The sequence below is a fragment of the Mustelus asterias genome (assembly GCF_964213995.1).
Source record: "Mustelus asterias chromosome 26 unlocalized genomic scaffold, sMusAst1.hap1.1 SUPER_26_unloc_17, whole genome shotgun sequence".
Lineage (NCBI taxonomy): Eukaryota > Metazoa > Chordata > Chondrichthyes > Carcharhiniformes > Triakidae > Mustelus > Mustelus asterias.
The window spans coordinates 477318-493402 of NW_027590084.1; the positions used below are offsets into that span (position 1 = coordinate 477318).

Genomic DNA, 16085 nt, shown 5'->3' on the forward strand with positions numbered 1-16085 from the left:
GCCAGACTTTCTGTCACCAAGAGATCCTGTAGAAAGCTTACCTGATAACAAGTTTAACAACATGGAGATGGACACCTGCGGGGCGGACCCTGGTGTCCTGTCAGGCAGACATCAAGAAACCCACTGGGTATTGGAACCCCCTCCTGGGACCTCATTGGCCAGAAGCCAGAGAAGTTTCTGGAAAGGCAAGCAGGCTGGGGATAAAGGGACACACTCAGAGGCACAAGGAGCGAAGACTCGACAGGGGAGACAGCCGTGACCATTCGGAAGACTGACCAGAGAAGGAAGGAAGGAAGGAAGGAAGAAGCGGCCATCGAGACTCACCTTCGTGACGACAGACCAGAGGGACTCAGAGAATCGGGCCTGCAGTTTAACCAAAGCATCTTTACGGGTAGTATACTTGAATCTGCTGGGGTATCCTCTTGTTTTATGTGGGTAATTTAAGGGTTAATAGTGTTATTTAATAAACTTGTTGAATCTTTACTTATGTTTGTCCTTGTCCACCTTGCAAATAAGGGCACCGGGGTAAAACCTTGGAGTAAGTAAACTGGTTGAAAGTATCTGAGATTAACAGGTACAACAATTAGACCCAAAAATCACCTGAATTGGGACACATTGTCTGGTCTTGGGGCTTTCATGATGACCTCCATCTTGGGCCTTGTGCAATCCATTTCATGACCCAGGCATTCAATGGAGTCCTTGAAGAACTCATATTTCTCTCTTGATTTGCAGGCCGTGCTCCTGCAACCTCTAAGGTATTCTCCAAGTACTGGGAAAATAGTCAAATCCATGAGCAAGATCTCATCCAGGTAAGTCTGGATTCTTGTCATTCCACTCAGGATTTGGTCCATGGCCTTCTAATCGAGATAAGGGCGCATGTAATCAAGATGGGGGCATTCCAAACTGAAATTGGGGGCACTTGTGATTCACCTGGGCACTCCTCATTGACAGGAGCACTACGAGCTGATATGCGGGCACTCAGAATTGAAACTGTCACTGCTCTAAATCTAAATGGGAGCACACCTAATCGGGATAGAAGTCTCTCTTATTCGAGATACGGCGTGCTCCCAATCGAGATGGGGGGGCACTGCTAACAGCGATGGGGGGAGGGGTCACTGCTAACGGTGACAGGGGCGGGGGGGCACTGCTAACGGCGGCGGGGGGGGCACTGCTAACGGTGACGGGGGGACACTGCTAACGGTGACGGGGGGAGGGGGGCACTGCTAACGGCGACGGCGGGGCACTGCTAACGGCAACGGGGAGGGGGGCACTGCCAATGGCGATGGGGGGGGGACTGCTAATTGAATTAGTCGCTGCTCCAAATCTAAATAGGAGGCACCCCGAACTGATAAAGAAGGCTCCATCATTCGAGATACGGGGCACTCCTAATCGAGGGAGGGACAGACCTAATCGAGGTAGGCAGCGTTCCTAATTGACAGGGGACACTCAGAAATGACGGGGGGCACACCTCACTGAAATAGTCACTGGTCCAAATCTAAACAGGGGGGCATTCCTAATCGAGATAGAAGACTCCCTTATTGCAGATCAGGACACTCCAAATCAAGATGGGACACTCCTAATCGTTAGAGGGTCACTCGCAATCGAGATAGGGGGCACTCCAAATTGAGATAGTTGGGACTTCAAATCGAGCGAGAGGGAACTACTAATTGACACGGGCACTCCTGTGAACCTGGCACTGAACCCAGCCAGGCCTGTGACACTGAATCCTAAAGAACAGAGTGAATCCAGCCAGGCATATGGGACTGTATCTCAAGCGACAGACAGAACCCAGCAATGCCTGTGACACTGAATCTCGAAGGATAGAGTGATCCCAGCCAGGCTTGTGACACTGAATCTCAAAGGACACAGTGAACACAGCCAGGCCTGTGAGACTGAATCTGAAAGGACAGAGTGAATCCAGCGAGGCCACTGTTCGACCACCCCGAAGCCTCCTATGCTCCAGGAGAAAATGTCCCAGTCTTTGCAGCCTCTGCTTATAACTCAAACCATCAAGACCCTGCAGTATCCCAGTAGTTCTTTTCTGCACACTTCCTAGTTTAGTAATATCCTTGGTATAATAGGGTGACCAGAACAGTACACAGTATTCCAAGTGTGGCCTTACCCAATGTCTTGTACAACTTCAACATGATGTCCCAAATCCCATTCAGTATTCTGACCAATGAAACCAAGCATGTGGAATGCCTTCTTCACCACTCTATCCATTGTGACTCCACTTTCAAGGAGCTATGAATCTGTACGCCTAGATCTCTGTTCTATAACTCTCACCAATGCCCTACCACTAACTAAGTAGTGCGCTGGTTCGATCTACCAAAGTGCATCACCTTGCGTTTATCTAAATTAAACTCCATCCACCATTCATCAGCCCACTCGATCAAATGATCAAGATCCCGTTGCAATCCGAGATAACTTTCTTCACTGTCCACTATGCCACAAATCCTGGTGTCATCTGCAAAATTACTAACCATGCCTCCTAAATTCTCATCTAAATTATTAATATAAATTACAAATAGCAGGGGACCCAGCACCGATCCCTGAGGCTGGTCACAGGCCTCCAGTTTGAAAATAGAACAACCCTCGACAACCACCTTCTGTCTTCTGTCATCAACCAATTTTGTATCCATTTGGCCACCTCATCCTGGATCCCATGAGATTTAACCAAATCCGGTCTAGTTTTGCTTTTAAATGTTTACATTTTTAAACACAAACCTCTTGCCCTTGTTGGGAATATCAGTGCGGTTTGAGAAAAGCAAACACTGATCCGACACTCAACACCCCCCAACACAGGACTGAGCAGAGAGTGTGAAATGTGAGTGGTGTGAGTGTGGATTATCTATTATAAGTGGATAAGAAACACTCCTCCATTTTCAAATCTTTACCTTGCTTATGGAGTGTCTCGGACTCCCCTGTCACTCACTATCCATCTGAATTAATCTCTATTCCTCACTGTCTAACTGTTACTCTCTGCATTGCTCCCTCTCCCTATCTCTCTGTTACTCTGCATCGCTCCATCTCTCTCTCTCTTCCTCTCTCTCTCTATCCCTCTCATCCACCATGTTGTTTATCATTAAGGGCTCTAATCACGGAGAATTCAAACACTCTTTCTGTTTCTGTCTTGGCAGAATTAGCAACATGAGTGCAAATTTCAAGATTGGATTCACACAATACAGACAGAACAGTATTTATATAATGGCTTCTGCAAATGCTGGTGAGCTCAGTACATGTGGTAGCTTAATGTTACAATAAGATAGAATCTGTATTCAGACAACTGTTACTCTCTGCATTGCTCTCTCTCATTCTCCCGACCTCTCTGTTACTCTGTATCTCTTCCTCTCTCTCTCTATCCCTCTCATCCACCATGTTGTTTATCATTAAGGGCTCTAATCACGGAGAATTCAAACACTCTTTCTGTTTCTGTTTTGGCAGAATTAGCAATATTAGTGGATATTTCAAGACTGGATTCACACAATACAGACAGAACGCTGGTGAGCTCAGTACACGTGGTACCTGAATGTTACAATAAGATAGAATCTGTATTCAGACAACTGTCACCCCACAGGGTCCAAACTTCACCGTGTTAATTGGATTTGATTTGATTGATTTGTATTGGGATGCAGTGAAAAGTATTGTTTCTTGTGCGCTATACAGACAAAACATACCGTTCATAGAGTACACAGGGGAGAAGGAGAGGAAAGGGTGCAGAATATAGTGTTGCAGTTACCGATAGTGTGTAGTGAAAGATCAGCTTAATAGATGGTAGGTCCATTCAGAAGTTGACATTCTCCCCAAGCACTAAAGCTTCCCACAAAGCAAGGCTCACAAATTCAACACCAGTTTCCTTTGTCCGCTCTCCCATCATGCTGTGTTCGGAGTCTCTGATCGATGCTGAGGGCCTAGTATTTGAGGCTCTGAGCTGAACCCACAATCTGTCTGATTCTGAGAGAAGATTACTGCCCACTCATATATATACCCTTGAAATATATCTGTTGTGTACAGAGTCACTTCTTCTTTCCCTGTGTCTGCTATCCTTAAAGAACTACTGAATAATCTTTAAACATCTGTATTATCACAGAACAGGGCCAACATGGGGGAATCTAGTATCAGGGAGGGCACAGTTTAAAATTCATACAGCTCCCATTAAAGATGGAGATGAGGAGGAATAATTTGTTCTCTCAGGGGGTGGTTAGTGTTTAGAAGTCAAAGTTAAAATTCATTTATTGGTCACAAGTCAGTCTTACATTAACACTGCAATGAAGTTACTGTGAAATTCCTCTAGTTGGCGCCTGTTCGGATCAATGCACCGAACCAGCACGTCTTTCAGAATATGGGAGGAAACCGGAGCACCCGGAGGAAACCTACACAGACACGGGGAGAACATGCAAACTCCGCACAGACAGTGACCCAAGCCGGGTATCAAATCCAGGTCCTCGGCGCTGTGAAGCAGCAGTGCTAACCACTTTCCCCAGAGAGTGAGTTGAGCATTATGGGGAGACACGCAGCAAAGTAGAGTTCAGGCCACAGTCAGATCAGCCATGATCTTATCAATGGGAGGAGCAGAATGGCCCACTTCTGCTCCTATTTGTTGTGTTCTGCGTGGTACTTTAAAAGGCCATTGTACTCAGCATTGCAGGAACTCTGCCGAACACACTCTATCTCAATCACTTCCTCTCCCTCTCTGTGACTCTCACTCCATTCCTTTCCTTCCCTCTCTCTGTTACTCTCTCTCTATCTTGTTGTAGGGAAAAGTCCCTTGTACCAGTGCATTCAAGGAAGTCGAGTCGCAAGGCAAGGTTCAAAGCGTTTTTCTTTCATGTACAATTACTGGGAACCCAGGGAGACCCCTGTAGCCAGCTTAGAAACAGTGCTTGGCCACGTTGATCTCAATGGTTATACATTTGCTCTGGATATTTATAGGAATCCAAATTCGAGCGGGAACATTTGCTCATACATTTTTACAATATTTATAAAATGGCCTGTCTGGTCAGGAAGTTCCCGGAGAGACTTGTCAATTTGCATCTGTATGGTGTGTGTCCGTGTTAATGGGACTGCCTGTTCTTGCCCCGGTGTTTTAATGTGTTTCCCATTATCCTCTCGATGTGTCCCCTTATCTACATCGATCTCTACTGTTTTGTGTCTGTATTCTATGCTTGCGAGATTAGGTGTTAATGTCATTTTGTCCTGCTGTGTGTAGGGGGATTTAATCTAATCTCTTATTCTTTTTATCCTAGTTTATTAAGTTTCTTTGCCTGCCTTGGCCATTTTATTCCTGTAATATTTTATTGACAGTCCGGTTATGCCATATAACCCACTCCAGGCCTTGACTCGCAGATATCCCGATCTTCTGGCCAAAGGCCGGTTTAAAATGCAGCTTCGTGCTGTTGCTGGGCAAAGCTTTTGTCGGCTTTGAAATGAAAGGTCTCTCAGCTGTGCAGAGGGGGATTTAAACGAATGTCCATTCGGGTGTTCCCCTCTGCATTGTGGGCACGTTATAAATGGTGCCAATCAGTCCAATAAATGAATATGTTTAATGAGGTGAATATTGATGAGATAATAAAAATATGGCTTTTGGAAAATGGCCTACTTCAGTCCCTCCTCTCGTCCAGGGGGTCCCATTCATGGCTGACCCCCCATGGACGATCTTGAGAGGTACAGTGACTTGTACAGATGTCGTCCTTGCCGTTGTTCCTCTTCCTCTGTGGTGTGGTTAAATTCTTGCATCTGGATACTGGCAGTGGGTAGCATTCTTGATGCAATATTTGCACATATCACTTTAATACAGGTTAGGCCCAGGCAGAGTGTGAACAGGATGGCTACTACTAAAATTAATCCCGTCATAATGTATGCTCCCCAAACTGTGTTAAACAGCCACCCTAACCACCCATCAGTCCCTGTAAATCCCTGTTTAAAGCTATCCAATTGCTTTTGTATCCCGGACATGGCTGCTGTTATGTTTAATGTCTCGTCGTGTACATATGTGATGCATTTTCCTTTGATGATGGTGCATACCCCTCCTTGTCTGGCTAGCTGATAGTCTACTGCATATCTCGCTTGCTGTGTGTATAGTCTGAGTTCTGCGAGTTCTTGGTCAATTGCACCCAGTGCTTGGAGGGTGTTGTTTCCTAAGATGGTAAGTCCACATTTGAAGAAATTCCTATTACTGGCACTGATCACCCCTGCGGTGCCCCCTGGGGATAGTGTCCCCAGAAATCCATACCCCAAAGAAGATCCTAATGTGACAGGGGCCTGCCAGTCTTGACCCACACTTGACCCTGACTGCACAGAGCTGTGCTGAGGTGCTTCATGGGAGTGGGGCAATTATGTCTGAACTTAGCTCCTGTAACTAAGTGCACTGGAACTACTGAATTAGAACGCAGCTAACTCTGCACTGGAACATTAGAATGCAGTTAGCTGTTACTAGAACATCAGAACTGAAGTGGATGGCCTCACACTGACTATTCATAGATTTGCAGGGTTTTTTTGTGCTGTAGCTTTACCAACTCACTTAGTCTCTCTGTGTTCCTGATTTCTAAGAATTAAATACAGTCAAATTCTAATTCAATTACAGCTAGTAGGTCAGGAAACTTAAACATAGAAACATAGAAAACTACAGCACAAAACAGGCCCTTCGGCCCCACAAGTTGTGCCGAACATATCCCTACCTTTTAGGCCTACCTATAACCCTCCATCCTATTAAGTCCCATGTACTCATCCAGGAGTTTCTTAAAATACCCTATTGAGTTTGCCTCCACTACCACTGACGGCAGCCGATTCCACTCGCCCACCACCCTCTGTGTGAAAAACTTCCGCCTAACATTTCCCCTGTACCTACCCCCCAGCACCTATAACCTGTGTCCTCTCGTAGCAGACATTTCCACCCTGGGAAAAAGCCTCTGAGAGTTCACCCGATCTATGCCTCTCAACATCTTATATACCTCTATTAGGTCTCCTCTCATCCTAAGTCTCTCCAAGGAGAAAAGACTGAGCTCCCTCAGCCTATCCTCATAAGACATGCCACTCAATCCAGGCAACATCCTTGTAAATCGCCTCTGCACCCTTTCAATCTTTTCCACATCCTTCCCATAGTGAGGCGACCAGAATTGAGCACAGTACTCCAAGTGGGGTCTGACAAGGGTCTTATAGAGCTGCATCATTATCCCCGGGCTCCTAAACTCAATCCCTCGATTGATAAAGGCCAGCACACCATACGTCTTCTTAACCACCTCCTCCATCTGCGGGGCCGATTTTAGAGTCCTATGGACCCGGACCCCAAGGTCCTTCTGATCCTCCACAGTACTAAGAGTCTTTCCCTTAATATTGTACTCCTTCATCCAATTTGAATTGCCAAAATGGACCACGATGCATTTATCTGGGTTGAAGTCCATCTGCCACTTCTCCGCCCAGTCTTGCATCCTATCTATGTCCCTCTGTAACCTCTGACATCCCTCCAGACTATCCACAACCCCACCAACCTTCGTGTCGTCGGCAAACTTACCAACCCATCCGTCCACTTCCTCATCCAGGTCATTTATGAAAATGTCAAACAGCAAGGGTCCCAGAACAGATCCCTGGGGCACACCACTGGTGACCGACCTCCATTTAGAAAAAGACCCATCCATACACACTCTCTGCCTCCTTTGGGCAAACCAGTTCTGGATCCACAGGGCAGCAGCCCCTTGGATCCCATGCCCTCTCACTTTTTCTAGAAGCCTTGCATGGGGGACCTTATCAAACGCCTTGCTAAAATCCATATAAACCACATCTACCGCTTTCCCTTTGTCAATGTGTTTAGTCACATTTTCGAAGAACTCCGCCAGGCTCGTAAGGCACGATCTGCCTTTTACAAAGCCATGCTGAGTATTCCTGAGCATACTAAACCTCTCCAAATGCTCATAAATCTTGTCCCTCAGGATCTTCTCCATCAGCTTACCAACCACTGAGGTTAGACTCACCGGTCGGTAATTTCCTGGGCTATCCCTATTCCCCTTCTTGAAAATAGGAACCACATCCGCAATCCTCCAATCCTCCGGCACCTCTCCCATCTCCATCGACGATGCAAAGATTATCGCCAGAGGCTCTGCAATCTCTTCCCTCGCCTCCCACAGTAACCTGGGGTACATCCCATCCGGACCCGGCGACTTATCTTTCTTGATGCCATTCAAAGATTCCAGCACAACCTCTTTGTTAAAGTCCACATACTCAATCTTTTCAGTCCATCGCATGCCCACAGTACATCCACCCATGTCCTTCTCCTCTGTGAAAACCGAGACAAAATTCTCATTAAGCACCTCTGCCATTTATACTGGTTCCGTACTGATTTTCCCGCCTTCACGTTTTATAGGCCCTATTCCTTCATGTCTCATCCTTTTACTCTTCACATATTTATAGAACGCCTTAGGATGTTAAAGTATGAGCTAAAATAAAAGTTCTGATGAAGGGTCATCCTGACTCAAAACTTTGGCTCGATTCTCTCTTTTCATTTGGAGACCCACACTGTCTGTAATTTACACACAGTAAAACAACAACCTGAGTTGTTGTCTTGTCCTGCCAGGTGGGTGCAGGAGAACCAGTGGGACTCGCCCAACAGAGATGGAGAGTTGGAAGCAGTGTTAGAGAGCACACTGCTCTCACCTGTCTTACTGTTATCAATTTGACATTAAAATTGATATTTAACCTTGTGGATCCGATCTAGAATCTTCAGCATATTGGGTCAGGTTATAAATCAGTAATTTCCAAATATGTATATATAAAACCAATCGACAGCAAATCTCTTGTTCAGAGATTTTGGTTGAACCCAGAATAAAACTATCAGTAAGTTTAGGGGCTTGATTCTATAAATGGCACAGGATGGAACATTGCAAGTGTTTTTGCCAAACTATGGTTTCTAAAGTTTGACCTTTGAAACCGATTATCTGATCATTCTCTGAATAAAAATGTTGCACCATCTGAAATAAACAATCCAAGATCAACTGATTAAAAGGGAGGTGCAAATCCTCCAGAAGTTTCACACTTCATTATTCAACCAACATTTAAATACAGTTACAGGAGGCAATTATTCTGCCCCTTGAGCCTATTCCTCTAATTAATTATATTTTGCCTCATCTGCATCTTAACTCCATTTACCCTGAGTAGATGTCATCCTCGATAAGGACAGTTGACGATGACCTGCCATAGATTCACTTCACTTGTCATCCTGAGTGAATGAAATTCTGAGCATCTTCTTGAATAACTCCATTGGGTCAGAATCCACCGTGTTTGGTGTCTCTGTTGCTGGTTTACAATAATAAATGTAACTGGAGTGTTCGTGCTCACTGCCCAACAGCTGCAGCCATTGTTGCTCAGAGATCATTCAGTTTGGAAGTTAAACGGTTAATCTCCATGTATAGAAACAGTCCTTCTCTCAGCTCATTGACAAGGAACTGGCTCCTGGGCTCTGGGGTGAAACCACAAATATCAGGAAATCAATGTTTGCTCAAAATTCCGAAGTCCCAGTTGGAATTTGTTTCTTATCATTTGACGGATTTACTGAACATCTCTGGAACAAGAAGAGTTAAAGTAAAATTTCAAATGAAACTTGTTGACAGTTGAATTAGCCGCAGGTTGTCAAACTGGTTGAATTTGATGCCTGGAATGGGGCCGCTCCCTTCTCTGCAGTAAGTGGGGAATGTTTAAATTGAATTCCATGCTGGGGATGGGCAGCAGCTTTCACACAGAGGGTAAAGCTGTGAGCCTCACTGAAAAGGGAGACAATCACATTTCCAATTTGTTTCATTTCAGCAAGTTGCAAGAAATTTCTATCTCATTGATGCAGAGGATCAGGGATAGAAATTACACAGACTACACGGAAATGAAGAGACAGGGATTTTTTGCAGACAGAAGATAAGATTAATGTAACTTCTTACATTTAATGCCTTGACCAATATTCTGTACATGCAGCTTGTCCTGGACTCCAACATATCTCTGTTTCGTTGGTCTCTCTTTCCCCAATCCATCCATTTATTGTGTATTTCATCAGCTTATTTGCCTTTTCTAAATGCATTACCTCACACTCCTCTGGATTAATTTTATTTGACACTTTTCTGCCCAGCTGTTCAGTCCACAGACATCTTCCTTCATTCTAAAGCTTTCTGTCTCACTGTTAACGACTCAACCAATTTTCATATAACTTGCAAACTTCTTAATCATGACTCTTATATTTAAGTCAGTGTAGGAGGATCATTTGCAATCTCAGGAAGATTTTTCTTCTGCAATTCACTCCAGCCCCAATTAAGTCTCCCATGTCGGGTTTATGATGCCTGGCCAATGGTGATGGAACCAGTAAATGTTTGATCGCAATATTGGAAGTGCTGGAACCCCGAGGTACAATGGCTGCTTATGGGTGGAGCACTCTTCAGGAAGAGGACTTGTGTTTAGTTTACAGGAAGTCAGGAAACTTCTTCACGCCTTTCGCTCAGATTATTGCTCGTTGAAGTTGGAAATGGGAGGCTCTGACGAATAACTACAGGGGAATGTTCAGAACTGTGAAGAGTGGAGAAATAAGCAGAGGACCTTCGTTGTGCCGATCACTGCTATATTTAAGACTGGATTATTGATATTTACCACAAACAGCAAGGCGCCGAGTACGGAGTCCTCACTGGATAGTCATTCAATTACAAAAAATATCCATCCACCATCACAATTTGATTCAAGCCACTGAGCCAGTTTTGGATCCAAATGACCACTTTCTTTCCCTTGGATCCAATGGCTTTTACTTTTCTGACCAGTTGTCAGTAAAAACCTCACTAAAACCCATGTAGACTGCATCAACAAGTGTCTCTCTAATCTGAGAAAAATTCACTGAGGTTCGTCAGACATCACCTGTCTTTTCCGAATTGATGCCTTTCCAAAGGATAATTTATAATAACTGTCCGAAGGTCTTTGAATAATTTGCCCACCAAAATCAACCTGACTGACCTGTAATTACCCCTTGCTGCTTTTTAAATAACTGTACAACATTAGCAGTTCTCCAATCTGACAACATCACGCTGTCGACAAAGAGCACTGGAAAGTGATGGTTAAAGCTGATTCTTTTTATTCCCTTACTCATCTTGGCAGCCTGGGATGCATTTCATCCAGATCTGGTGATTTATTCACTTTCAAAGATGGTGAATATCTCAACACTTCTTCCCTCACTAAGTTTAACACATTCAATTTTTCACAACCCCCATCTTTAACTGAGAGGTCTGCTTCGCTTCCCTGTTTTGTGAAAACAGACACACAGATCATTAAGAACCATGTGCATTTCGTCTCTCTCCATCCACAAGTTTCCATTTTGTTTTTTAATGCTTGGTATTCTTGTCTGAGTTATCTGTTGGCATTTTTTGTCTTTATAAAATATATTTTGTCTTTCCTTTTTTACTGCCCCCTTATTGATTCCTGCCCTCTCTTTGCTTTTCCAAGTTCCTTTTTAATTCCAGCTCTGTAATTGCAGACTGACACATTCCCAGGTTCAGGATAACGTACTGGGGGCCACTGTAAAATCTGGGGCAGCTCCCACAAAGGGAAAAGGCTGCTTTTTAAGACCCCTCAGCGAGAGAATGGAAACTCAAAATAAACCCTCAGGCTACATCTTTGACATATGTTCACGCTAAATGTTAACTGTGATTGTGAATGGAATGAGTAACATACAGAATTGGAATAAACTTATTTGTTTTGCACTTTGTGTGCTGTCAGCTTTGAGTAGTCTTGTAATATACTTTTATAAACCTAATGTATAGGGTATATTGCTGGACAAATACATTTTAATTGCTCTTTGCCCCCTAACCTCAATTCATCTCAGTTAATTTTGGGACAGTTGAAATCCACTTTGATCGCTGCCATTTTGTTTCTGTATTTGGAAAGGCCAGGCCTATTCGCGAAAGTCAGCATGGGCTTGTGTGGGACAGGTCATGTCTTACTAACTTGATTGTTTTTTTTTGAGGGGTCGTGAAGGTGATCGATGAAAGTAGAGTAGTGGATGTTGTCTACATGGACTTTAGAGAACGTCCCTCATGGTAGGTTCATCCAGAAGATTAAGATGCATGGGATCCACGGTGACTTGGCCACTTGGATTCCGAATTGACTTGCCCAAAGAAGTCAGAGAGTTGTGGTAGAAGGGTGTTTCTCTGGCTGGAGGTCCATGACTAGTTATGTCCAACAGGGATCCGCACTGGGACCTATCGCTTTCAGATATATATAAATGACTTGGATGATAACATGAGTGGGTCAGTAAATTTGCATACGACCCGAGATAGGTGGAGTTGTGGATCGTGTAGAAGGTTGTCAAAGGTTACAGCGGGATATAGATCAGTTGCAGATATTTGCGGAGAAATGGCAGATGGAGTTTAATCCGGGCAAGTGTGAAGTGCCGCACTTCGGAAGGTCAAATGTTAAGGGTAAGTACACAGTTAATGGCAGGACCCTGGACAGCATAGATGCAGTAAGAAGTCTAACAACACCAGGTTAAAGTCCAAGTAAGACTTCTCACTGTGTTTACCCAAGTCCAACGCTGGCATCTCCACATCATAGCATTGATGTACAAAGGGATCTTGGGATTCAAGTCCATTGCTACCTGAAAGTGGCTACACAAGTAGATATGATGGGAAAGAAAGCGTATGGCATGCTTGCCTTTATTGGTCGGGGCATTGAGTTTAAGAGTTAGGCTGTCCTTTTGCAGCTTTATATTGATTCGGCTGCACTTCGAGTATTGTATTCAATTCTGGTTGCCACATTACAGGAGAGGTGTGGAGGCTCCGGAGATCACAGGGTTGACAGTCAGAATTTTCTATCGAGAGTTACGACTAGGGGGCTTGCACTTAACGTGAGAGGGGGAATGTTCAACAGAGATGCGAGAGGCACGTTTTTTACTCAGTGGTAGGTGTCCGGAACGTGTTGCCAGGAGTGGTGCTGGTAAATGTCTGTATCACGTTGCCAGGGGTGATGGTGGTAGGTGTCTGGAACACGTTGCCAGAGGTTTTGGTGGTAGGTGTCTGGATCACGCTGCCAGGGGTGGCGGTTGTAGGTGTCTGGAATGCGTTTCCAAGGGTGGCAATGATGGATGTCTGGATCACGTTGCCAGGGGTGGCGGTGGTAGGTGTCTGGATCACGCTGCCAGGGGTGGCGGTTGTAGGTGTCTGGAATGCGTTTCCAAGGGTGGCAATGATTGATGTCTGGATCACGTTGCCAGGGGTGGCGGTGGTAGGTGTCTGGAACGTGTTGCCAGGGGTGGTGGTGGTAGGTGTCTGGATCACATTGCCAGGGGTGGTGGTGGTAGGTGTCTGGAACGCGTAGCCAAGGGTGATGGTGGTAGGTGTCTGGAACACATTGCCAGTGGTGATGGTGGTAGGTGTCTGGAACGTGTTGCCAGGGGTGATGGTGGTAGGTGTCTGGAACGCGTTGCCAGGGGTGATACAATCGGGGAATTTAATAGGCTATTAGAGAAGCACATGAATATGCTATATCCAGCCGCCTCTTGAGTACATTCTTCTCAGCAATTTCACTACATATTTGCTCTTTGACTTCCTTTTGACTGCCTGGGGTAGATGTTATACTCCCAGAACTGTCAGTGTCCCTTTCTTGTTCTTCAGTTCAATCCATATGACCTTATTTGATGATACCTTTATGAATGACAATATTATACATTGATGTTAATATTAGTAGAAGAGTGGTAAATACTTTCACCTCCTACAGTGTTCATTGGTCAACTGCTGACACAATGAGAAATTTGGTAACTACATTCAAGTTAGAGCTTCAACCAGGGCACTCATCTCATGGAGATTGTCACTGTCCAGAGGAATCATATCCACTTATAATGTATAAGTGCAGAGATATAATTCATATATTACCAGAGCTTAATATCAAAACTCCATCAAATCAAACACATCAAACATAAATGTTAACATAGTACAACCCTGCCAGGCTGTTAGAAACCAAGTGAAGGATCATTTAATTCACCATTGATCACCAAACTCCACATTTCCCTTGAGAATATTCTCTGCCATGGGAATTAGTCTGGTTTCATTCTGCACTGGGGCTAAATCTTTAACCAATGGGATTTCCCAGTGTGGAGTCTCAGTGAACAGGATCCCACCTGGATCCAGGTTGTGGAGATCAGTGGGACTCTCTGGATTTCACTGGGCAGCTGTCGGTGTCACACCTGATGTGGAGAGTTAATGATAACTCTTGGGAAATGCCTGATCCCAGAGCTAACAGATGTTGTATGATGGAAAGGTGGATTTATTCACTGGTTCGGCTAAAGGCAACACTTCAGGCAAATTGATCTTCGTCATGCTTATCTCCAGATGAATGTGGATCTAGATTCACAACAATATTTGACTATTGTGACATACCAAGGGCTATTCAGATATACAAGACTTCCATTTGGCATCACGTCTGCACCTGTGCTGTTCCAATGTGCCATGGATCAAATTCTAAGCGGATTAGAAAGAGTCCAGTGTTTCATAGGTCATATCTAAGTTACTGGAAAGAATGAAGAAGAACATCTCCACAACCTAGATGCCACACTCCAGAGACTAGAAGATCATGGATTAAGAGTACGGAAAGATAAATACGAAAGATTTCCAATCTTCTCTAGATGCAAAGAGACTGCACAAATTGCCTTCAAAAGTCAAAGCCATTTCTGAGGCACCTGCACCTCAACATCAATCATCTTAGTTCTCCTTTGGGCTCATTAAAGTATTATTCATGAAAGGGTTGTCACTAATCTAGCGTCTATTCTTAAACATTTACACAACTTTTTGTGTCATAAGAGGAAACGGAAATGGAAATGGGTGGATGTGTGTGAGAAAGCCTTCGTACAAGCTAAAGAGGTACTAGTAAAGTCAGATGTCCTGACACACTTTAATCCAAATTTATCTTTGCAACTGGCACATAACGCATCATCTTATGGGATGGAGGCAGCAGTTTCTCACACAATGCCCGATTGGAAAGAGAAGCCGATAGCTTTTGCACCAAGACCTTGAACAGAGCAGGAATGAACTATGCACACAAACAAAAGGAAGCTCCAGGAATCATTTTCAGAATCAGGCCAACACCGATGTGGAAGGAAATTTACTGAATTAATGGATAATTGGTCACTAACAATGTTTTTGGGCCTCATACTGGGATTCCATTTCTCACAGCCAGACATACCATAAAATATCGTCAGTCAAGTTTCCAGAGGAAAGCTGAGTTATTAAAGAAATTATTTTTGGTGGTCAGGGCTCGATATCCAAATCGAGGAGAGAGCGGCGATCTGTTTGTCTTGTGCAAAAGTTCAGAGCCTGTCGCCACGAGCTCCATTTCACCTCTGGGAATGCCCGCAAGGACCATGGTCAGCTCTGCTGAGGGCCGTTTGGCTCTATTCACTCTCCACAGATGCTGTCAGACCTGCTGAGATTTTCCAGTGTTTTCTGTTTAAGTTTATTTATTAGTGTCGCAAGTAGGCTTACATTAACACTGCAATGAAGTTACTGTGACAATCCCCAAGTCGACACACTCTGGCGCCTGTTCGGGTTACACTGAGGGAGAATTTAGCGTGGCCAATGCACCTAAGCAGCACGTCTTTCGGACTGTGGGAGGAAACCGGAGCAACGGAGGAAACCCAGGTAAACACGGGTTGAACGTGCAAAGTCCACACATAGTGATCCAAGCTGGGAATCGAACCCTGGTCTCGAGCACTGAGGGTCGCTGGTGCTAACCACTGGGCCACCCGTGCCACCCTTTGTTTCACATTCCAGCATCCACAGTATTTTGCCTTTATTTCAACAAAAGCAATTTGCATTCTTATAGCTCCTTTAATGCTATAAAATATTCCAAAGTCCTTCACTGGAGCAAAATCAGGCAAGTTTATTGTCTTACTGTCCTTACTGACAGGAGGGTAAAAGCTTGATAAAAGAGGCAGATTTGTAAAAGATTTCTAAGGGACAGAAGGGAGTAAATTCTGGAGCTCTGGACCCAGGCAGATGAAGGCACGGCTGACAATGGAGGGATGAAAGAAATGAGGGACGCAGAATTGAAAGAACGCCGGAACTTTGGAAGGTTCCAGCGTTGGA

The 16085-nt window shown here is 44.6% G+C and overlaps 1 protein-coding gene and 1 long non-coding RNA gene across 2 annotated transcripts in view; one reads left to right on the forward strand and one right to left on the reverse strand.

Annotated features, from left to right (window-relative positions):
• LOC144482108 (NACHT, LRR and PYD domains-containing protein 3-like) overlaps nt 1–8381 on the reverse strand; it is a 102251-nt gene extending 93870 nt beyond the window's left edge. The window contains exon 1 of the mRNA XM_078201344.1: nt 7968–8381. Coding sequence (XP_078057470.1) covers nt 7968–8023 — 56 coding nt within the window. The 5' untranslated portion in view covers nt 8024–8381. The remainder of the gene's footprint in view (nt 1–7967) is intronic.
• Nucleotides 253–3559, forward strand: LOC144482109 (uncharacterized). The gene is made up of 3 exons (XR_013495859.1): nt 253–391; nt 733–809; nt 3445–3559. It is a non-coding gene; the product is annotated as an uncharacterized LOC144482109 (long non-coding RNA).
• Nucleotides 8382–16085: the final 7704 nt, after the last annotated feature.